At 35.3% G+C, this 25567-nt stretch overlaps 1 protein-coding gene across 1 annotated transcript; it reads left to right on the forward strand.

Moving 5' to 3' along the window:
* Positions 1–24095: 24095 nt before the first annotated feature.
* LOC129510574 (olfactory receptor 6C68-like) lies at positions 24096–25031 on the forward strand. Its single transcript, XM_055326795.1, has one exon. The coding sequence runs from the start codon at positions 24096–24098 to the stop codon at positions 25029–25031; it is 936 nt and encodes a 311-aa protein (XP_055182770.1).
* The last annotated feature ends 536 nt before the right edge of the window (positions 25032–25567 follow it).

Below are 25567 nucleotides of genomic sequence, written 5' to 3' on the forward strand. Positions count from 1 at the left end.
AGATGGAAACAGCTTCACAAACGCTGATAAGATGTATTACTTACTTATATTTATGACAGAACTTCACTTAAAAGGCATACATTTAATTTAAGACAAATGTAAACAGGGGCACCTGAGTGGTTTAGTGGGTTAAGTGTCCAAATCTTGGTTTTGGCTCAGGTCATGATCTCATGGTCATGAGATCAAGCCCATCAATGGGCTCCATGCTCAGCAGGGATTCTGCTGGTTGATTCTCTCCCTCTGCCCCTCCCTGCACTCACTCATGAGTACTTTCTCTCTCTAAGTAAATAAACCTTCTAAAATAAATAAATAATTAATTAAAAACTAAACATTATGTCACTTATTATATGTTACAAAATTAGAATGAATGCATAAGAGCAAATTGGAACACCAAATTTTAAATGACAACGAAGTAAGACCATTATTCACATCTACACAAGGTTAAGTGAATGATTTAAGAAGATATCAAGAATATGTAATCAGTAGAAATAGGAAAAAATAAGAAAATACAAAAAAGATAAATTTTAAATTCTAAAGTGGGCTCTGATGGGCTCCTGCATGGCTCAGCCAGTTACTGATTTCAGCTCAGGTCATGATCTCAATGTCATGAGATCGAGCACCACATAGGACTCCTCACTGAGCAGCAAGTCTGCTTGAGATTCTCTCCCTCTCCATCTCCCACCTCCTCTGCTCCTTCCCCTATTTGTGCCATCTCTTCATCTCTCAGATAAATAAATAAATTTTAAAAAATCAATAAAAATAAAAGTGGGCTTTGAAATAACATCTAAAATTCTTTTCTTTTTAAGATTTTATTTATTTGAGGGAGAGAGAGAGAGAGAGAGGATGGGGGGGGGCAGAGAGAGAAGCAGACGTTCCTGCTAATTAGGGAGCCCAATGTAGGGCTTGATCCCAGGACCCTGAGATCATGACCTGAGCCAAAGGCAGATGCTCAACTGAGTGAGCTTCCCAGGTGCCACTCTTTTAATTACTTCTATTGGCATAGGTTTGAAAATAATTGTATTTTTCAAATTGCCAATGATATGCCAAGCTCTTCAAAGATTATTATTAAAATAATATCAACTCTTACCAATCCTGGAAATACATTTTAGTTGTATCAAAATGGAGGCTGAAGAAGATTGACACATTGACCAATACATCATAGGTAGTGAATAATGGAGCCTGAATTCTGATATCAAGTCATGTCCACTTCACTACAACTCATGACCTGTCAAGCAATAGTGTAGTTTTGCTGTGGAAGGGCTAAGAAAAGACACTGATTCAAAGTATGTAATCTACATAGTAGTTGGGATCTCTCTCTGTAGTCATAGACTCATTTTATTGATGTGTCTACTTTTCAGTTTATTAATTTGCTTTACTGACATCAAAGAAGAACATTAAGTTATATAAACATTTCAAAATTGATGTAATGGATTTTATATATTATGCTATTCATGAAAAAAATCAGTGGTTTTTGAAATTCCATGCTATGACTTGTTATTCTAATCAAAAATGCATTGTGGTAAGGCAAGTCTGTGAGGGTGACATTGTATAGAGATAATTTTGATAATTTTGAATCTTCTCTTGTTTACATATGAAACTAAATCATTTTAAAATATTGACATTTTTTCCATGTTTATTAATCTATAACATGGTATAACCATATTGAGATATGAAGGTTAGAATCATAGTCCTAAATTTTAAGGTAAGATTTCTGAGTACAAAATTATTGGACAAAGATTATGATCAGTTTCATAGTGCAAATGTCCTTTACCTCTTGATTTAACGGGGGAACATTTATTCATCTGTTTTAGAGAGCATTCCTTACATCTCTCTGAGATATTTACATAACTGATAAAAACTTGAGGATTATTTAAAATGATAATACCTTGTTGTCCTGAAAATAATTGCCTTCAGAGCACCTGGTGGCTCAGTCCACTGGCTAACAACTCTTGGTTTTGGCTCAGGTCATGATCTTGGGGTAGTGAGATCCAACCCCACAACAGCTCTTCTCACAGCACAGAGTCTGCTAGAGATTCTCTCCTTTTCTTTCTCCCTCTGCTCCCCCTCCCAGCTTGTGCACATACAGGCATGCACATAGCTCTCACACTATCGTTCTCTCTCTCTCTCTCTCTCTCTCTCTCTAATAAATAAATAAATAAATAAAAACTTTTATTTTTTAAATTTATTTTTAAAGATTTTTATTTATTTATTCATGAGAGACACACAGAGAGAGACAGGGACAGCGGGAGAAGCAGGCTTCCTACAGGGAGCCCGATAGGGGACATGATCCCAGGACCCCAGGGTCAAAATATGAGCTAAAGACAGCTAATGACTGAACCACCCAGGTGCCCCAAATAAAACCATTTTAAAAAGATAATTGCCTTCAATAGCTATGGTAACTGTAAAATTTCATTTTAATTCTCTTCTCTCTAGGAGTTTACTTATAGCATAATCCTTCTTCTTCTAATCAAACATTTTGTTGAAAATTAATGTATTAAGAAAATCTCTTTATAATGTCTGAGCAAAGAGTTTTGATATGGAGCTAGATTTTAAATCTAAAGCTTACCACAATTTTTCTACAACTATTTTATCTTGTTTTATCTACTAATATTGGATTTAATTTCATGCAGGCTTGTATCATTCTTGTTAATTCTCTCTCTTGCACATGGTCTATATGCAATGTTCTTGTAACTTCAATGTCTCCCTGCTAGTTTCAGTTGTTGCTGCTTTTCAGGCTTGTTTATCAGAGATGAATGGGAAATCAATCAGTTTAGATGCTAACATTTGATTTTTCTCAGCTTTTTTGCTTAACAGCCTGTCACCCTGTGTTTCCAAGGGAAGACCCAGCACAGTAACTAGAACATAAGCCCTGTATTTTATTCTTCATGATTCCTATAAACTAAAACGCATGACCACCAAGTACATTAGCTATGCGAGCTAGTGAGTGAGTTAACACATTCTATCATGTCATCTCACCTTTAAATCTCCTCTGCTTACAGGACAAGGATTTCTTTTTTCTTTTTTTAAAGATCTTATTTATTTATTCATGAGAGACACACAGAGACAGAAAGGCAGAGACACAGGCAGAGGGAGAAGCAGGCTCCATGCAAGCAGGTGCCTGATGTGGGACTCGATCCCAGATCCTGGGATCACGCCCTGAGCCACGGGCAGATGCTCAACCACTGAGCCACCCAGGCATCCCCAAGACAAGTATTTCTATAAAGTAGCCTGGCGATTATGAAGTTAGGGTTCTAAAGGCTGTTAGGTCTTTCAATCCAATCTGCAATTTTCTTATCTCTGTCCAAAAATACATTTTTTATTGAGGTATAATTTACACAACACAAAATTCACCATTTTAACTGTTCCACTGTGTGCAATTCACTGGCTAGCCATACATTCACATAGTTGTACAATCATCAGCATAATCTACTTTCATAACATTGTCATTACCCCAGAAAGAAACTCTTTAGCTATTAAGCAGTGACTCTGTGTCACTCCCTTCCTCCAGTTCCTGGCAACCATTGACGTGCTCCCTGTCTCTAGAATTTGCCTATTCTAGACATTTCATATAAATTGAATTATACAATATGGGTTGCCTTTTGTGACTAGCTTCTTTCACTTAGCATAATGTATTAAAGGTTTACACATGGTGTTGAATCTATTAGTACTTTATTCTTTTCTATGGATGAATAATGTTTCATTGCATAGATATACCACATTTTGTTTATCCACTCATCAGCTGATGGACATCTGGATTGTTTCATTTTGAGGCTGCTATGAACAATGCTGTTATGAACATCATGTATAAATTTTTGTTTGAATCGTAGAATATTTAGATGTGCTTTTTAATATTTAAAAGAGCTTGTGATGATATTAAAGGGGCATAAAAAATTGGAGGAATGATCATATAGATTATTTTCTAAGCCAACAATATCACATTAGCAGTAGAAATATAAATTAATTTGAAATGCATTTGGTATGTCTAATACCTGGAGATACTATACACATAAATATGTATATATATGCATATATATATATGATGCTTTCTGAACCATTTCATAATAATTTAAACATAAATTAAACATTGTGCCTCATTATCTATCTCAGGGCATATTTCCTAATAAGATCATTATGTTATATAACCAAAATATATTGATCAAAATCAGAAAGTCTGACATTGATATATTATCTAATCCATAGTACATATTAAAATTTTATAATTTTTTTCAAGTGATGTCTTTTATGCCATTGTATTTCCTCTAGATCCAGCATAATGCGGGATTATATATTGCATTTAGTTCTCTCATTTCTATTTAGCTCCGTTAATCTAGAACAGCTCCTCAGCCTATGTTTCACTTTATTGTCCTCATATTTTCAAAGAAGACATGTTACTCAAGCTCATCTGATTTTTCTTCAAGGTTAAACTGGTATTTGGGGGGCAGCCCCGGTGGTCCAGCGGTTTAGCACAGCCTTCAGCCTGAGGTGTGATCTTGGAGACCTGGGATCGAGTCCCACATCAGGCTCCCTGCATGGAGCCTGCATCTCCCTCTGCCTGTGTCTCTGCCTCTTTCTCTCTATGTGTCTGTCATGAATAAATAATGAAATCTTAAAAAAGATTTTAGGTATTTGGGTGTTTTTTTTTTTTGCATGAATAAAACAGAAGTGATGATATAGATCCTTCTTGGTCCACATTTTCAAGAGCCATATAATGTGGATTTTCCCAGGGGTGGCGATAATTGAACACCTGACTAAGGTGGCCTTCCAAACCTTGCTAGACTGCAAAGTTACTATTTTCTCCATGGAATAGTAAGAAGTTTCTTAGGAGATATTTTGAGATGGTGTAAATATCCTGTTCCTTATGAAACTTTCACCACAACTTCTTTATCCATTCGTCTGTTGATGAACACCAGGGCTCTTTCCACAGTTTGGCTATTGTGGCTGCTAAAACATTGGGGTGCAGGTGTCCTGGTGTTTCACTGCATCTGTAGCAGTGCAACAGCTGGGTCATAGGACAGTTCTATTTTTAACTCTTTGAGGAACCTCCACACAGTTTTCCAGAGTGGCTGCACCAGTCCACATTCACACCAACAGGGCAAGAGGGTTCCCATTTCTCCACATCCTGTCCAACATTTGTTATTTCCTGTCTTGTTAATTGTCACCATTCTCACTAGTGTGAGGTGGGATCTCATTGTGGTTTTGATTTGTATTTCCCTGATGGAAAGTGACACGGAGTATTTTCTCATGTGCTTGTGGCCATGTCTGTGTCTTCCTCTGTGAGATTTCTGTTCATGTCTTTTGCCCATTTCATGATTGGATTGTTTGTTTATTTGCTGTTGAGTTTAATAAGTTCTTTATAGATCATGGATACTAGCTCTTTATCTGATAGGTCATTTGCAAATGTCTTCTCCCATTCTGTAGGTTGTCTTTTAGTTTTGTTGACAGTTTTTTTTGCTGTGCAGAAGCTTTTTATCTTGTTGAGGTCCCAATACTTCTATTATTTATTATTTATTATTAAATACCCTGAAATCTTTTTTAAGATTTCATTTATTTATTCATGACAGACACATAGAGAAAAAGAGGCAAAAATCTTAAAATTTTTGCTTTGTTTCCCTTGCTTTCATGGATGTATCTTGGAAGTTGCTGTGGCCAAGTAAAACAGGGTGTTGCCTGTGTTCTCCTCTAAGATTCTGATGGATTCTTGTCTCATATTTAGATCTTTCATCCATTTTGAGTTTATATTTATGTCTGGTGTAAGAGAATGGTCTAGTATCCTTCTTCTGCATGAGGCTGTCCAATTTTCCCAGCACCATTTATTGAAGAGACTGTTCTTTTTCCAATGGATTAGCCTTTCCTGCTTTGTCGAATATTAGTTGACCATAGAGTAGAGGGCCCATTTCTGGATTCTCTATTCTGTTCCTTGATCTATGTGCCTGTTTCTGTGCCAGTAACACACTGTCTTGATGACCACAGCTTTGTAATACAATCTGAAATCTGGCATTGTGATGCCCCCGGCTCTGGTTTCTTTTTCAATATTCCACTGGCTTTCAGGGTGTTTTTTGATTCCACACAAATCTTAAGATGATTTGTTCCAACTCTCTGAAGAAAGTCCATGCAATTTTCATAGGGATTGCATTAAATGTGTAAATTGCCCTGGGTAACATTGACAGTTTCACTATATTAATTCTTCCAATCCATGAGCATGGAATATTTTTCCATCTCTTTGTGTCCGCCTCAATTTCTTTCAGAAGTGTTCTATAGTTTTTAGGGTATAGATCCTTTACCTCTTCGGTTAGGCTTTTTCCTAGGGATTTTATGCTTTTGGGTGCAATTGTAAATGAGTTGGACTCCTTAATTTCTCTTTCTTCAGTCTCACTGTTAGTGTACAGAAATGCCACTGACTTCTGGGCATTGATTTTGTATCCTGCCACACTGCCAAATTGCTGTATGAGTTCTAGCCATTTTGGGGTGGAGTCTTTTAGGTTCTCTACATAGAGTATCATGTCATCGGTGAAGAGGGAGACTCTGACTTCTTCTTTGCCAATTTGAATGCCTTTTATTTCTTCTGTTGCCTGATTGCAGAGGCTAGGACTTCTAGTACTATGTTGAATAGCAGTGGTGAGAGTGGACATCCCTGTCTCGTTCCTGATCTTAGGGGAAAGGCTCTCAGTGCTTCTTGGGGGAAACTTTAGTTTTTAATATAGAAGATAAGGGGATCCCTGGGTGGCTCAACGGTTTAGCACCTGCCTTCGACTCAGGGCTCGGTCCTGGGATCCTTGGATCGGGTCCCATATCGGGCTCCCTGCGTGGGGCCTGCTTCTCCCTCTGCTTCTGTCTCTGCCTCTCTCTCTCTCTCTCTCTCTCTCTCTCTATATATATATATATATATATATATATATATATATATAATGAATGAATAAAATATTTTAAAAAATAATATGGACGATGAACCTTGAACCAAGAGATAGAGGTAATTATCAAAAATTTTTAACTGAAAAAACAGAACAACAAAATTATAACTTTTTCTTATTTAGCAGTGATGTTATATTATGCATAGTAAATTCCTTTTTACAGTTGTAAAAAATATGCAAGTCTTGTGTTATGAATCCATTTTATTGGGAAAGAGTGGTAAATCTAATGGGATGATATAGAGCCCTTAATTGGATTTGGTCACATATGCAGTCCAGATTGTCTCAACAACACTTTATTCTTTTGAGGATATGTTCTTGAAAAAGCTCTTACTGTAGGAATGATGGACAGACCATACATTTGCAGAACAGGGTTGGACATAGACAGTCTCAATTGCCAGAGTCAAGCTGGATGTCTCAGTGACTTCCTCTAACATGCTAGCTCTGCCAGCTGCACATATGAGAGAGGCATGAGAGTGAGGACATATACCCTAGCCCCTCGCCAGTTACACATAGCCCTTCAGCAGCCTTGTAGCCCCAGCCTGGCTGGTAATCACTATTTCTATTCTTCCTGATGTGAAGGCCTCCCACCCACAGTAATAGCTGTATGGCCTCTGCATACCTTCATAGGCACCCACTGGCTAAGACTAGTCAGTGCCCTGGGGTGTTCTTTTTGCCTTGCACAGAACTGTAAAAAAGTTTAGGCCCAGGAAAACCTGTAAACTTCTTTGCCACCAGGTATAATGCAACTACAGCTTCTGCAAGGAGATTCGAACCTGACCTGGAGATTCAATCCCCCTTCAAAATCATACTTCCTTGTTAAATTCTCCTTGGGTCTTAGGGTATCTTGTAACATTCTCATATTTTATGGTTACTAACCTAGCATAGGTTAATAATCCTTGATATTAAACTCCCCCTGTTTAAATCACTGTGTGGTTTCTGTCTCCTGATAGAACCCAGGTAGAAACACCAATATAAAGAATGTGAGAGAGGGACGCCTGGGTGATTCAGGGGCTGAGCGTCTGCCTTCTGTCAGGTTGTGATCCTGGAGTTCGGGGATTGAGTCCCGCATTGGGCTCCCTGCATGGAGCCTGCTTCTCCCTCTGCCTGTGTCTCTGCCTCTCTCTGTGTGTCTCTCATGAATAAATAAATAAAATCTTTTTTTTTTAAAAAAGAAGGTAAGATAGAACAGCAATACAGATCCTCTGAATATTAACATATTAACAAATGAAGGTTGCAAACAAGGTTAAATCAATATATTTGACAACTTAGATGAAATGGAAAAGTTATGTGGAAGATGTAAATTATAGACCTGACACAAAGTAGAAAATCTGCATACTTTCATTTCTGCTATGAAAATTGAATACCTAAGTCTTTTCACAAAGAAAATTCCAAATTTATGTTGCCTTACTGGTGAATACTATCAAAAGGACAAATAATCCAATCCTTCAAAGCATGTGAGGAGAGAACACTTTCTCACTCATTTTGTGAAATGAGCATAAATCTCATACTAACACCAGGCAAAGAAGTTACCAATATCTCTCATGATCATAGATGCAAATATCCATAACAATATACTAGTGAACAGTGATAACTAAAAATGGTCAAGAAAATTTATTGAATGCTTCATAAAGGAAGATACATGAATAGCCAATAGACAAATGTAAAGAAGCTCAATATCATTAGTCATGAGGAAATTCAAATTATAAATGAGTCACACGCTCACTAGAATGGCTACAATTAAAATGTAAGCTGACAACATAAATCATGACAAGGATGGAGAGCAACTGGAAGTATCATATATTGGTGACAGACATGTGAAATGGTATATAGCCACTTAAGAAAATATTCTGGCAGTTTTATATAAACATAATTATCATGTCTTAGTAATTGCTCTCCTAGTTATATATCTAAGAAAAATGAAAACGTATATTGCCAAAAATTATACACATAAAGTTAGGACAATAGCTACTTTGGTTGAATCTTGACTGTCAGAGGGTAATTGAGACTTGTTTTGATTGTTGGTAATATTCTATATATTTATCTGGGTGGTGGCTATAGGGTTGTATATCTTTGTAAAGATTAATTAAGTAGTAAAATTTAATTGTGTACATTTCTTGTAAATTTGTTATACATCAGTAAATTATTAAAGATGAAACAATGAGGGGCACTTGAGTGGCTCAGTGGTAGGCTCAGGTTGTGATCCTGGGGTCCTGGGATCAAGTCCCACATTGGCTCCCTGCATGGAGCCTGCTTCTCCCTCTCGTAAATAAATAAATAAAATCTTTTTTTAAAAAAGAAATGGAATAGAAAATTTTCCAGAAAAAAAGAAAGAAAGAAAATTTTCCAGAAAAACAAACACTAAGTGAATTCATCATCAGTATACCTACACTAAAAGAAAAAATAATAAAGAGCTCTTTATAACTAAGAAAAATAATGATGTGTATCCTTGAGAATGTCATGAGTACTTCATTAAGTACATAATAAGAAAGAAAATAAGGTGGAAAGTTAAATACACATTGTATAAAAACAATAATAAAAATATCTTGCAGGATTAAAATATATGGAGAATTTTAAAAACAACAAATATTTTGGGAAAAATTCACATCCTGGGATAACTGCTACAAAAAACTGAGGTTGTTTTAGTAATTTCCTATATGCCAGCATAAGGAATAAAAAGAGTGACATAATAAATTCATTGGCTTCCTTAACACTTTGGAATCTCTGAAAATTGGCAAATTAGACTCTTACATCTTTTAAGTCCCTGAAGGAATTAATCTAAGTTAGAGGATTAAGCTCAGCCTTTAGTTTTGGAAAAAAAAACAAAAAAATCTGAATTCCATCCAAACATCAAGTATCCTGTACTTAAAACAAAGGTGATGGATATGTTAATTATCTTGATTGTGGTGATGGTTTCACAGATATGTGCATAGGTACAAATTCATCAACTTGTATACATTAAATATATGCAGTTTTTGTATATCAGTTATACTTCAATAAAACTGTTAAAAAAAGAATAAACAAAACTTGAGGAGTCTAGAGCACTTTATTTCATGAATAAATTTTCTAGGACTATTCTCTAAAAACTCTGTATCTATATAAGAATTTTTAACATATCTATAATGTCATTCGATATTAGGTTGCCTGTGTTAGATAACACATCTAAGTACTTGACAGTGGGAAAATATTAGAAGGTACATTTTCAGTTATACGTTTAGAATGGCTTTGCTCACTTAGTTATCCAGTTCTCTGATTCGGAGTAAATTCTGAAATGTCCAACACAGTCCCGGAAAAATATTCAAAGGAATTGGCATTGGGAAAGTAAAACTAGGAAGGTAGATTGTTCTGCCTTAAAGAGAACTGATTTCTCTCTTAAGGGGTATAAGCACATGCTTTGCTACCATAAGCTTAATATTAAGCCAATTAGTTAAGAGAAAATCTTAGAAATATTGTGAATATTAGGAAGAAATATATACTCCCTACTCTTCATACTTCTCTCCATGTGGAGGTACATTCCCTTATTAATAATTTTCAAAAAGTAAAAACAATTACACAATTCATACAATTGTTCAACAAACACATGCTAAAATATTTTATTCAACAGTCAAGCCAGTAAGGTAAGGTAAGGCTATTCAAAGGAGAATTCAAGGGATAAACACTATACAATCAAAAGACTAATATCCTATAGTGCCATAAAACTGTAATATTTAGGATAGCTTTTCTGCTGAACAGTTAATGTGTCACTTCAAGGTGTGTGGTCTTTAAGCAAACAAGTAAATAATAAAGTCTACTTCCTGTGTATTTTCCTAATAATTTTTGGGTGAATCTGTAAAACAGTGACATTATAAAGATGGGCAGTCATTCTCCTGCTTTGTTTCTCTAAGATTTGAAGATTTTTAAAATAATTCTTTTGTGCAATTTTCCTGGTCTCTCCCCTATCTAGCCTTCCACTGGTTGAAAAGACTTATCTGATGGATAGATTTTGAACAAGGACCTGGGTATGCTAGCTAGCCCTTTCCCCTTTTATGTTGTCTTTTCTACAGCTAGATTTCAGACTGCTTGAAGTCACCAATAAAAGATTCCCCCCTGGTTGATGGAGTAGATTTGGATCTAGCACTGTCTATCTGATATATATGACTAACTCAGGAAATTCTTATTGGGATGTTCAAAGCCATGTGTTCAATAATTCTATCTATAATAAAACTGGAATTTAATTTTTTAAATATTTTATTTATTTATTTATTTATGAGAGACACACAGAGAAAGGCAGAGACACAGCAGGGTCCCGGCAGGGAGCCCAATGTGGGACTCAATCCCAGGACCCTGGGATCACGCCCTGAGTTGAAGGCAGACGCTCAACCACTGAGCCACCCAGGCGTACCTAAAACTGGAATTTTAATATCCATATATCTAACTGACTCAGAAATCAAGCAAAGAATAAGTGGGATTACTTCACAATTCCAGAAGTGGTGAGGAGCCCAACCACTTCTGTGAATATTATGTGGCATTACACATTGGAAGTAAAGTGTGGCAATACACTTCAAAATTCTAAAATATAACTGGCCTTTGCCTCAGAAATTCCTCCTCTGATAATTTATACTAAGGAAATAGATGACATTTATATAAAAAAAGATTTTAAATATATAATTTTATAATAGTTAAACATGGGAAGCTTTTTCCAATAAGGCTTGTCCATAAAAAGAGTACAATGCAGAAAAAAAAATGAGATACAAATCTATATTTTTACCATGGAAAAATATTCATAGTTACTGACCCAGAAATTGTATGTATACTATTTTCAAGTATATTTCCTTTTTTCCACTGGAAGTATAGACAGAAAGCAGTTTTGCTGTCTTTTGTTAATATTTTGTTATCTATGGGCCAAAGAGTAGCCAGAAATAGCTTTTCATCAGAAAATTACTGTTTTGCCCTCAGAATGTGTCTATTAAAATTATCGCACCTTATTTTCTCCAAGGACATGATTCCCACTGCTTCCTCTATTAGATGCACTTGCCTAAATGCAAGACATTTTGGAAGAAATAGTCATGTTCAAACTTTGGCCACAGAGGACCCTTTCTTTATCAATATAGAGAGCCCCTGCACATCCACAACAGTCTGAGATAATAAAACATTCATGTAACTTCACCGTGTAAAAGTGTATCTTTGCCCAGAGAAATCAGAAATCATCTGCCAAAATCTTCTAAAATTCACCTTACATTGCTCATCGTTTAAAATAAATGACAGATTTTTATCAGGTTTGCTGTATAAGAATTTTTTTTCCTAGGCTTGAAGTGGAATAGAATCTTCAGTGAGAGTTTGCTGGCAACCCAGAGAACACAGTCTGTAGTAAAACATTGGCCGTGTGTGTGCCCAGGAGAGAGGCATTTGTGCATATATTTGATGCCACTTACACTTCCAGTTTTATCATTGGAACCATCAGGCTTACACAGTCACCTAAAGCCACGATTACTTTCCATGAGAGTAAGTATATTCTTATTTGGTAATTTCAGTTTCTTTCTTCATTCAACATTCTAGTTCTTTGGCCTCTGCAAAATATCAGACTGATCTACTTAAATATGGGAAGGCAATAAATTAACTCGGAAATCTCTGAAAAAGCAAATAGTTATTTATAATGTTAATTTGTTTTAGAAAAATTTTAAGGAAAAAAAAAGAAAAATTTTAAGGGATTGGGTTTACTGGAAATATTTAATACACACATCGGTAGAGGTGAGTCAGCATCTGTTCACTTTTTTTTTAATCCTTAGTATCTACAGCAATACAATCATATAATTGGTTCTCAATAAATATGTTTTTATTTAATTTATGAGTAGTCATAGAAACAGGAGGGACAAACAGAAGTGATCTGCCCCAAAACATCGTACTTATCAATCGATATATATTTATACCCAGATGTAACTGTGCCTTCATTAGAGTGCCAAATTATTAGCAACGTTGTCATTAGTGAGCAATGAGCTAATTATAAACACAAATATTCATTGAACTACACTAAATTGAAAATACGCCTGAATTAAAGGTGTTTACTGGAACATTCATGTAATATCCCAGGATCACAGAAGATAAGTGTTGATGATGAGAAAGAGAGTTTGGGAATCTAGGACAGTGCTCTGAGTTATGATGCCACAATGAAGCTCTCTTTAAGAATTTTCTCAGTTTGGTTAAAAAAGGTCAATTTCTATAATCTTGTCTAAAAGGGTACCTAGTTATCAGTTAATTATTTCCCCCCTGAGCATAGGTTAGTGGTCTTTTCTGCAGAGGTGCCTACAATGCAAGGTAATTTCCTATCTCTAGCACTCTGATGCTGTTATATGTTACTGTATTGATAGAAGTAACATGCTTCAATTCACCAGACCTTAGAAAAGCACATTTCTAGGTTTCTTGTTGGGTACATATCACTAGAAATAAGTGAAACCATTCATATAACAAATGAATTAGTTTTTCCATAGGGAAACCTTTTCTTCCTTGGAATGCAGGGAAAACAAAGGACAGACTTTGTTTACAAAGGGAAACAGCTGCCCATAGAATTAATTACCTAATGATAGTTGAGAAAGAAACATGAAATACCTATTGTCTCATGTCCAAAATTGCAGTCTCAATTCTGCCCTTAGTATTTCTTTACAGAACATTGAATGGGTTTTCAGAAGCACCAATATTCACAAGCTTTATAAAGAATTCAGGAAAGGTGTGCCCGGGTGGTTCAAGTCATGATCTCAGTGTTGTGAGACTGAGTCCTGCCTGGGCTTGTGTGGAGCATGGAGCCTGCTTAAGATTTTCTCCCTCTCCCTTTGCTCCTCCCCACAAGTTCATGTACATGCTCTTGCTCTCTCTCTCTCTCTCTCTCTCTCTCTCTCTCTCAATAATGTCTAACTGACGAGTTAGTCATAAGAGCTATCTTGAGAATGGTCATAGACTACAGTGGGAATGTTAGAGGAAAAGCTACTTCTATCTTAAAGGATTATAGATAGATTCCTAGTGAAATTTATACCTTAACCAAAACTTGAAAGAGGGATAGGGAGGGTAGGGACTGCAAGTATAGAGATCACTAAAGACAAAAGGATCAGCATATGGAAATTTCCATAGATAATTTTAAGCATAGCCTTTTATTGGAACTACAAGTAAATAAGTGAAGCAAATTGAATCAGGAGATGTGAAACCAGAGGCCTAACTCTATAGACTGTACTCTATTATTTTGGTATACTATCTCTTTTTCTATTGACATATAATTAACAGACTTATATTAGTTTCAGGTGTGCAATATAATGATTTGACAATTCTGTACATTCTCAGTGCTTATCAAGGTAAGTATACTCTTAATCATCTTTATCTGTTTCACCTAGGCTCCACCCACCTACCTCCTGGCAACCACCATTTTGGCCTATTTATGAGTCTGTTTTTGTTATATTTGTCTCTTTTTTTCTTTGTTCATTTGCTTCTTAAATTCCACATGAATGAAATCATATTGTATTTGTTTTTCTCTGACTTATTTCATTTAGCATTATATCCTGCAGATCCATCCATGTTGCTGTACATGGCAAGATTTCATTCTTTTTTAAGCCTGAGTAATATCCCATTGTATATCTTGTGGTACATACATACTAGGATAGTAAGACAGCAGCCAGTGCAAGGAGAATAGAATATAACCAGGAGAATAGAACAAAAAACTGGGTAAATTGTGTGAATTAATACAGGAAATATTAGAAAGATCTCCATATGCCCACTGAGAAACTTAAATTTTATAATGAAGGCAGAAGGGAGTGAGGGAGAGGATTAAAATTACTGTTTGATTTACAAAATTTCTATTTTCAAATTCTTAAAACAATAAATAAAAGTTTATTTTTTAATCCAACTTAATACCAGTCTTTTCTCTCTACCCAAACCCATCACTTCACTCTAGTGAATTGTTATCATATATCTGTTGACACCCTCAACTCAGCTTCACCTTAATTCTGATACATTTGCACAGTTCTGATATTAAGAGGTAAAGAAATATCAGTATCCGTCAGAGCTGACGTTATCAAAATATCATCATCTCTTCAGGTCCTCAAATACCTATTCTGTGCTTTACTACTGTGGAATCCATCTCCTATTTCCCTTCCTGTATTACTCTTGCAGTCCATTGGTTTCCTATGAAAGCTTTAAGACACTTTTAGTGTTTCTGCAGCAAATTGCAATACAGGAAAAATTTATGAAGTATCAAACATTCTTTTTTAATTTCCTGCCACAATTAGGCATGAGGACACCATTCTTCTAATTCTATACCAGTCTTGAGATTGGGAAAACTATGTGTCTTTCTAAAGCTCTTTAGCCTATGTTCAAGGAGCAAATAATTGTTCCTATTATTTTCCCCCTTAGATCTCTACAAGGAATAAAAACATCTGCACCAGTCAGTTTCTTTCTTTCCTTCTGTTATCCTCGCTCCATATCACTGGAAGAGAGCAGAGGGCCCCAAACATAGAAATCTCATTCAGAACCATCAAATTCTCTAATTTATCCCTCAATTCTCTTATCCCCCGGTAAACAAATTTCATAAATTCTCTAAGGATGAGAAGACTTGTTATTACATATTACTCTGAATAAAATATTTATTGCCTGAAAATATTCCATTAATCTAAATGCTTGATGCATTTGAAACTTAAAATCCAAAATATATTCCATCTTCTACTCTTTACAGCTCTTACCTAAAGCCAAGATTAATTAGCTTTCATGCAATTGAGACATGGATCAAGAGTTTTAAGGATACATCTAGTATGGGATGAATGTCAGCTAATAACAGTTCAGAAACAGTCTTACACAACACATTAAGAAGAGCTAGTCATATCCGGGCTTTTTAAAAAATGATTCTGATTGATTTTAAAATATTGAATGCAGAAGCAAGGACATATGCTTTTGCAATATTTTAGCTATGAGATAAAGACATCCAGGATAAAATTAATATTGTGAGTGAGAGAGTAAAAGAAACAAATTAAGGAGATAAGCAAACTGGCAGGACCTAGTGATAAACTGAAAATAGGAGTATAGAAAAAGGAACAATACGGAATCTCCTTATATGAGACTTAGGATTGACAGAGAAGGATATACAATAGTGAGAGGCCCATTTAAAATCTTGAATTGTGCACATCTACAGGACTCTCAGTAGGAAATAATAAGATAACAAAATAAGAATGTTCAGTGTAGCTAATAGTAATGAGTGTTCTCCATATTCCAAATGCAGCTGTATATGCTTTATCTATACTATCTAAATTTATCACTATAACCCCAAGATGTAAATATTATTTTTACCTGAATTTTGCACATGATAAAAACACAAGATAAAGAAGTTAAGCAAATTTTTCAAAGACATTCAGAAAGGAAAAAAGTGTAAATTTAAACCCTCTAAGTCTGATCTAGATGCCCAAGAAATAAGCTGAATGTTGAAATCAGAACAATGTAAGATGCATTTTTCTCTGTAGATATAAATTTGGGAATTAGCCTATTTGAAGTCATCTTATTTATAAGAATCCCCTCATTTATAAGGGAGAGCAAAAGAAAGGATTTTCTAGAGAAGAGATTTCAGATGGATCAACAACCATAGGGATTAGAAAAAGAAAAGCCACAAAAGAGAATGAAAGAGACAAAGCAGTAGGAAGAAGTTCCAGGAAATGTGAGACAGTGAGAATGAAGCTATAAAGAGTTTCACAAGTTAACAGTTTATAGTCTCATATGCAGCAGAATTTGAATTAAATGAATTAAATGCTTGTGTATTTGTTTTTTTCCAATTTTTTGAGGGAGGGTTGTATTGCGTTGTATTTCCCTCTCAGGACTGCTTTTGCTGTATCCCAATGATCTTGAACGGTTCTATCCTCATTTTCATTAGTTTCCATGAATCCTTTTAATACTTCTCTAATTTCCTGGTTGACTCTTTCATCTTTTAGCAAGATGCTCTTTAACTTCCATGTTTTGAATTTCTTCCAAATTTCTTCTTGTGATTGAGTTCAAGTTTCAAAGCATTATGGTCTGATAATATGCAAGGAACAATCCCAATCTTTTGGTAGCAGTTGAGACTTGATTTGTGACCCTGTATGTGGTCTATTCTGAGAAACTTCTATTGGCACTTGAGAAGAGTGTGTATTCAGTTGAATTCTGATGCAAAGTTCTGTATGTATCTGTGAAATCCATCTGGTCCAGTGTATCATTTAAAGCTCTTGTTTTTTGGAGGTTTTGTCTTAGAATATCTGTCATTTGCAGAAAATGCCATCTTGAAGTCTTCTACTATTAGTGTATTATTATCCATATGTTTACTTTGGTTATTAATTGATATACTTGGCAGCTCCCACATCAGGGACATCAATATTCATGACTGTTAGGTCTTCTTATTGGATAGACCCTTTAATTATGATATAGTGTCCCTCTTCATCTCTTACTACAGTCTTTGGGATAAACTTTAATTTATCTGATATGAGAATGGCTACCCCTGCTGTCTTTTGAGGACCATTTGAATGGTAAATGCTTTTCTCACCTTTCATTTTTAGGCTGGAGGTATTCTTAGTTCTCAAATGAGTCTCCTGGAGACAGAAAATAGATGGATGTTGCTTTTTTATCCAGTCTGAAACCCTGCGCCTTTGTTGCGATCACTAAGCTCATTCATGTTCACAGTTACTATTGAAATATATGAATTTAGTGTCATCATAATGCCTGTTCAGTCTCTGTTGTTGTGGATTATTTCTTTGGGGTTCCTCTTTCTTTAGAGGGTCCCCCTTAATATTTTTGCAGAGCTTGTTTGGTGGTCACATATTCTTTCAGTTTCTGCCTATCTTGGAAGCTCTTTATCTCTCCTTCTATTCTTAATCAGAGCCTTGCTGGATAAAGTGTTCTTGGCAGCATGTTCTTCTCATTTAGGACCTGAATATATCCTGCCAGCCCTTTTTGGCCTGCCAGGTCTCTGTGGAGAGGTCTGCTGTTAATCTAGTACCTCTCCCCATATAAGTTAGGGCTCTCTTGTCTCTTGCTGCTTTAAGGATCTTCTCTTTATCTTTGGAATTTGCAAGTTTCACTATTAAATGTTGAGGTGTTGAATGGTTTTTATTTGTTTTGGGGGCCACCTCTCTTTCTCCTGGATCTGGATGCCTGTTTCCGTCCCCAGATTAGGGAAGTTCTCAGCTATGATTTGTTCAAATATGCTTTCTGGTCCTCTGTCCCTCTCGGCGTTTTCTGGAACCCCAACTACACGTACATTCTTCCTCCTGAGGCTGTCACTTGTTTTCCTTAGCCTTTCCTCATGGTCTCTTTGTTTTCCTCTTTTTTCCTCAGCTTTCTTCCTTACCATCACCTTCTCTTCTATGTCACTCACTGTTTCTTCCACCTCAGTATCCCTAGCCTTTAGGACCTCCAGTTTGGATTGTATCTCATTTAATTGATTTTAATTTCGGCCTGATTAGATTTAAATTCTGTGGTAACAAAGACTCTAGCATCCTTTATGCTTTTTTTCCAGAGCCACCAGTAGCTTTATAATTGTGCTTCTGAATTGGCTTTCTGACATCAAATTGAAATCCATATGCTTTAACTCTGTGGCAGAGAGTACTGTGTTTGTTTCTTCTTTTTGTGTTGAATTCTTCCTTCTAGTCATTTTGCTCCATGCAGAGTGGCTGTATGATCCAGCTGAGTCGTGGATATCAACCACTGGGAAGAATCCAGTGCAGAGTTAAAGTTCCCGCTTCTCTGGGGCTGAGCTTTCCTGTCCTGGAGCCTCTCACCAGCCCTCTTAGTCCAGCTCCTTGGGGGTCCCATCCCCCACTTGATTTCTGTTTCTTTTAATTTTTTGTTTTCAAACATAAATACATTAGAGTCATGCCATTTCATCTGTGGTAATTCCCATGAATTTTTTTGGTGTTTTTTTTTAAAGGTGGAATAGTGCGTTCCATATATCAAATGTTTCTAATAGAAACCTTGGCCAAACCCTTCAATATGTGTATATACTTAACTATGCATAGAGATAGATGATCATGATCATAATAGATATGTACATAGATAATAGATAAATAGATAAATGGTAGATAGATATGTAAGATATATACATGTATATGTAATATATATCTTTATGTATATATATTTACATAAATATATATACCTATGTATATATATAGAAAAATATGTGCATAATAAACCATATTCTGGGCCACAAAATAATTTAAATCATACTCATGGGTTATGAAGAAGTCAAAAGGGATATTTAAAGTATGTTGAAATGAATGGGAATTAAAGCACAATGTGTCAAAATATGTTGGATGCAACTAAAGTCATATTTTGGTGAAAATTTATAGTACTAAAATGCCTATATGAAAATAGAAGAAAAATCTCTAATGTTCTCAATTTTCCCCTAAAGTTTGAGGGAGAGGGAGGAAAGTCAATCAAATTTAAAGCAAATAGGAAAAAAAAATAATAAAAATCATTGTAGAAATCAATTCAAATAGAAGCAGAATACAATAGATAGAAGTTGGTTTTTAGAGAAAATCAAGAAAGGAGAGAGAAGTCACAAATTACAAATATAAGGCATGAATGAAATGATGTAACTATAGATTTTATAGATATTAAAAGAACAAAGGAGTCTTATTAAAAGTGCATAACCATAAGTTAACTTGTATAAAATGGACAAATTCTTACAGCGTGCTGCACAATGGTGGCACTTAGTGTTTGATTGTTAGAGATGATTCACAGGACCCCGAGTGACTATTTTTACAGCTACAGCTTATTGCAAGAAAAGAACATACCATATGAACAGCATTAGAATAAAGGGTAAGCCTCACTGACAAATTCTATGTCACATTAGAGAATCTGAAGAAGCAAGGTGCATGTCTTATTGTCCTCCCTCTTATTGCTGGACATATTTTCTCTCTCAGGTCAGAAACCACTGCTGTGTGGAAAAAAGACCTCAATACCAGAGAGCCCAAATAGAGTCACAGTTAGGAATTTTTATATTTTACTGAATATGTAGGGACATTTCTGCTATATAAAAAGCTTAAAGGGATCCCTGGGTGGCGCAGCGGTTTGGTGCCTGCCTTCGGCCCAGGGCGCGATCCTGGAGACCCGGGATCGAATCCCACGTCAGGCTCCCTGTGCATGGAGCCTGCTTCTCCCTCTGCCTGTGTCTCTGCCTCTCTCTCTCTCTCTCTGTATGACTATCGTAAATAAATAAAAAAAATAAAAATAAAAAAAATAAAATAAAAAGCTCAAAAGGAGAATCGCATAGTGGTCTCACCTAGATCAAGTGCCAATGAATCAATGTCACTATTATCAATAAAGAGTGCTAACAAGCTAGTACAAACTTCTCTGAAAATCCTTATGCCCATGGTGACAAACATCATTGACCAGTATATTTCATCCCTTTAACAAGTGTCAGTGCTACGCTGGAAATTTAGCAAAAAATAGCACAGGCCAACTACAGGCTTGCTAGAATTAACTTTCAAATCACAGATAAAAACAAAGTTCATACCAAAAAGAAAAAAAAGAGATCTTCATAGGTATCTACGTAACTGATTTCTGTGTGTTGATTATGTATCCTGCCTTGTTGCTGTTGATGAATTCCTGTATGAATTCTAGCAATCTTGGGGTGGAGTCTTTTGGGTTTTCCATGTAAAGTATCATGTCATCTGTGAAGACCTTCTTTGCCAATTTGAATGCCTTTTATTTATTTTTGTTGTCTGATTGCTGAGGCTAGGACTTCTAGTACTATGTTGAATAACAGTGGAGAGAGTGGACATGCCTGTCATGTTCCTGACCTTAGGGGAAAGCTCCCAGATTTTCCCTATTGAGAATAATATTTGCTGTGGGCTTTTGAAATCACTTCAGAGGAATGGGTACTAATTATTCTTTATATGTTTAGTACAATTCCTCTTGGAAGCTATCCAGCCCTGGACTCTTGTTTGTTGGGAGAATGTTGATGACTGCCTCAATTTCCTTGCTGGTTATGAGCATTTTCTTGTTTTCTTTCTTCCTGTTTTAGTTTTGGTAGTTTATATGTTTCCAGTAATGCATCCCTTTCTTCTGGATTGTCTCATTTGTTGACATATAGTTGCTCATAATATGTTCTTTTGTTTGTAATTCCTTGGTATTGGTTGTTACCTTTCCTCTTTCATTCATGATTTTATTAATTTGGGTCCTTTCTCTTTTCTTTTTGATAAGTCTGGCTAGGGGCACATTCATCCCAATGTTTATAGCAACAATGTCCATAACAGCCAAACTGTGGAAAGAGCCCAGATGTCCATCAACAGATAAAGAAATATCCATATCTTTATGGATATCACATATCTATATCTATATCTATGTAACTCAGCCATCAAAAAAATGAAATCTTGCCATTTTCAATGATATAGATGGAATTAGAGGACATGCTAGGCAAAATAATTCAAGAGAAAGACAATTATCATATAATCCCACTCATAAATGGAATTCAAGAAACAACAGGATCATAGGGGAGGAGAGGAAAAAATAAAACAAGACAAAATTAAAGAGGGAGACAAACCATAAGAGATTCTTATTCCCACAAAGCTGAAGGTTTTGGAATGGGGGGATGGGGTAACTGGGTGATGAACATTAAAGAGGACATGTGATGTAATGAGCATTGGGTATTATATAAAACTGATGAATCACTCACCTCTACCTCTAAAACCAATAATATATGTTAATTAATTGAATTTTTAAAAAAATAAATAAAGCATTTATATAATAAGGATTTATATAATAATTATATAACTATATAAATATAAATATAATTTATATAATTTACATAACATATATATATGTAATAAGAATTTCATTCATAAATAAAGGATTCCAATCTTCCAAATGCCTTAGTGGATGTGAAAGTTTAAAACAAATTAACTACATAATTTAAATGATACAGTTGCCCCCCTGATCTGTGTCAAATGATGCTATAACATCCTCCTATCTCCAAAGACACTGTCCCCATGAAGCATTGTTACTTGTGTTTTTGCCAAACTCATTATTCAGGAAGTTAATGACTCTTTACTGTAGGTCACCAAGGACTATTTTTTTTTCACTTTTAACATTTTCTGCAAATTAAAAAGTCACATTTGGCATGGTAAAAGCATTTCTCTCTGCCCTTATGATTTAAAATTCATCTCTTCCACCAGTAGAGAAGGTTCCTCAGCCTTTAGAATACTTTATCTTCTTTTCAATGATGGAGATCATAAGAAAATATTTGGAGGCTTCTAATAGCACTAAGCCCGTTATCAAATCTGCCCAAGTTGTTGAAGATAGTAAACAAAGGGAGTTCCATGTGTTCCCAGACATGTATTGAATATGAAGACATAAATACCTTTATAAAAATATCACTTTTAACATTGTAGTCTTAATATTGCTATGGCCAAACAACCAACAGAAACTCTGATTTACTAACAGAAGAGTAAGTATAATAAATTTTGTCTCTTTGATTGTAATTCCCTTTGTAGGATATAAGTTATATTTTCTCCGAAGAAAAAAACTGAATTTCAGTGATAATTTTTATACTTTTAATGTATCTAAGATATATTTATGAGATGTAATTTTTTAAGAATGAATTTCCCTGTGTAGATAAATGTCTAGAAGTTTGCATGCATAAGGTATGTAAGCAAATCTGTATCCAACTTAATAAGAAATATTTAGGGTAACTTTGGATAGATATTCAACCTCAAATTTGAAATAAAGTGTTTTCATATATGTAGAATTTTATAAGCATGCCCTTGTATTCCTCTTTCCAGCACCAAAAGAACACCATAATGACTGAAACGACAGCATTTCATGACACTCCTGTGCTCATTTAAAGATTTGTTAGAAAGAATAACAAAATCAGTTAGTTACAGTTTAGTGTCAGTTTCTTTATTAACTTCTATCATAAAGTAAGTTGCAATTATTTGGGGAAAAATAGCTATATTTTGAAAATTGAATAATAGTTTGAAGGCCAAGTAAGATTTCACGGTGATGCACATTATCTCAGAGATTCAGAGAAGAGATGAAAGGAAGGTGAGTGCGTTGCAAGTATATGAATATTCCTTCTGAATCTCAATTTGATAGTTGTTGAATGAGAGACAAAATTGCCTAAGAGGATTCAAACTCCTGAGTAAACTTTGATCCTGTTAGTGATTTTTCTCTATATCACAAACAGTGTGAACAAGGTAAATAGTCCCAAACAATTCTGCCACAAACAATTCTGCCCCAATCAGAAGAGAACACAGTAAGTTAAACAATAAAGTGAATTTGCTTATAAAACAAATGAAGTCTGTATGCAAGGAGAAAACGTCAGAAAACCTCAAGGCTTAAGATCTTGATTGTATACTAAAGACATTTGAGTCCCTCCAGGTGTAGCATCAATTAAGATAAAATAATTCACTGACTGGAAAATGAAGGAGAGAAGACAAGACAGCCATCACTTGTGTAGGCAGTAAAGGTAACACAAATTCAGTACAGGTAATGCAAATATTCAGAAAAAAAAAAGGCTGTGTAGCAGGAGGTAGGGGGAATCAGCAGGGCATAAAGTTGTTCATAACCTAAAAACACACCAAAAACAAAAATCCTTTGGAACAAAGACCTTGAGTTTTGCTCTAGTGGTTTATAAAGTGAACTTAAGGGATCCCTGGGTGGCGCAGCAGTTTGGCTCCTGCCTTTGGCCCGGGTGCGATCCTGGAGTCCCGGAATCGAATCCCATGTCGGGCTCCCAGTGCATGGAGCCTGCTTCTCCCTCTACCTGTGTCTCTGCCTCTCTCTCTCTCTCTCTCTCTCTCTCTCTCTCTCTCTGTGTGTGACTATCATAAATAAATAAAAATTTGAAAAAAAATAAAGTGAACTCAAGTTATATTAGCACTGTTTTTCTAAAAAGACCCAAAGTGTCAAGAAAAGACATGAAATCGAGGGTTAAATTTTGTGACTTAATTTCTGAGTAGGGAAGAATTTTTTCACCCATAAAATGACACTCTCTCAGTGTCAGTCTCTCAGTAATCTACTTAGTCACATGGGAAAAATCCTAAGCACAGGATAGACATGAAATGTAAATGTATATATAATATATGCTTCTGTTATATTATAAATATAATGAAATATAAAACTTTAATACATTATGTTTTAGAACAGTTAAAATAATCTATAATCTATAAGAAAATCTACCTGAATATCACATACACATCGGAGAGAAGTCAGAAGTCAGTGATGAGAAACGGTACAATAACAACATTCATTCTGCTGGGACTGACAGATGACCCTGAGCTGCAAGTTCTGATTTTTATCTTTCTATTTCTCACCTACACTTTGAGTATAACTGGAAACCTGGCCATCATCATACTCACTTTTGTGGATCCCCACCTTAAAACACCCATGTACTTTTTCTTAAAAAATCTCTCCTTCTTGGAGATCTCATTCACATCTGCCATTATTCCCAGATATTTGTATAGCATAGCAACAGGTGACAATGTTATTACCTATAATGCTTGTGTCATTCAAGTGTTTTTTACTGACCTCTGTGGAGTATCAGAGTTTTTTCTGCTGGCCGCCATGTCCTATGACCGCTATGTTGCCATCTGCAAACCCTTGCATTATGTGATCATAATGAGTAACAGTGTCTGCAGGATTCTCAATATCTGTTGTTGGGTGGCTGGTTTATGTATAATAATCCCACCACTTAGTCTGGGTTTAAATCTAAAATTTTGTGACTCTAACATAATTGATCATTTTGGCTGTGATGCATTTCCCTTAGTGAAAATCTCATGTTCAGATACAAGGTTCATGGAATGGACAGTTATAATATGTGCCATACTGACCTTGAATATGACTCTTACCTGTGTGGTTCTGTCATATGCTTACATCATCAAGACAATTTTTAGATTCCCTTCTGTTCAACAAAGGAAAAAGGCCTTTTCGACCTGTTCTTCCCACATGATTGTGGTATCCATCACCTATGGCACATGCATTTTCATCTATATGAATCCGACAGCAAAGGAAAAAGTGACCATTAATAAAGTGGTTTCACTGCTCATCTCTTCTATTTCACCTACATTGAACCCATTTATTTATACCTTGAGAAACAATCAAGTTAAGAAAGCCTTTGAGGACTCAATCAAAAGGATTGCCTTGCTCTCAACTAAGTAAAAGGAAATAGTATTTTTAAAACATCTCAGAAGCAAGAATAAATGTCCACAGACATTTTATTTTTGAAGACTATAATCTTGCTTTTTAATAGTATATACTTCAGTTACATTAATTTCTCAACAGTTCCTTAACTTTGAGCCCTGCTTATACCATTCTTGATTTTTCAACCAATATTTGATACTTTTGCATTTCTTAAAAACCATTCTGAAGAGAAATTAACTTCATAATATTATTACAATAGATAATAAAAGTTACTCATCAGGAGAATACAGGGTAAAAATTTTTGTAGCTCTTCAATATACACAGTAACGATATCTAAACACATGTGATAAGAGTAATTTTAGGTAAAATGTCTAAAATGGATGAATAATTGTATAGTTTAAAATACACGTGAGAAAGAATAGCACTTCTAATATTGAGAAAATAGACAAAATTCACTACTATGAACACACAGAAACACTGGATAAAATGTAATAAATATTCTCTTAAATCTATAGCTGAAATCATTACAAAGTTGTAAACAGGAGGTATCAGAA

Source organism: Nyctereutes procyonoides, unplaced genomic scaffold, assembly GCF_905146905.1.
Source record: "Nyctereutes procyonoides isolate TBG_1078 unplaced genomic scaffold, NYPRO_anot_genome, whole genome shotgun sequence".
Taxonomy (NCBI): domain Eukaryota; kingdom Metazoa; phylum Chordata; class Mammalia; order Carnivora; family Canidae; genus Nyctereutes; species Nyctereutes procyonoides.

Coding starts and splice junctions, on each gene's coding strand:
- LOC129510574 (XM_055326795.1), top strand. CDS start 24,096: ATGAGAAACGGTACAATAACAACATTCATTCTGCTGGGACTGACAGAT.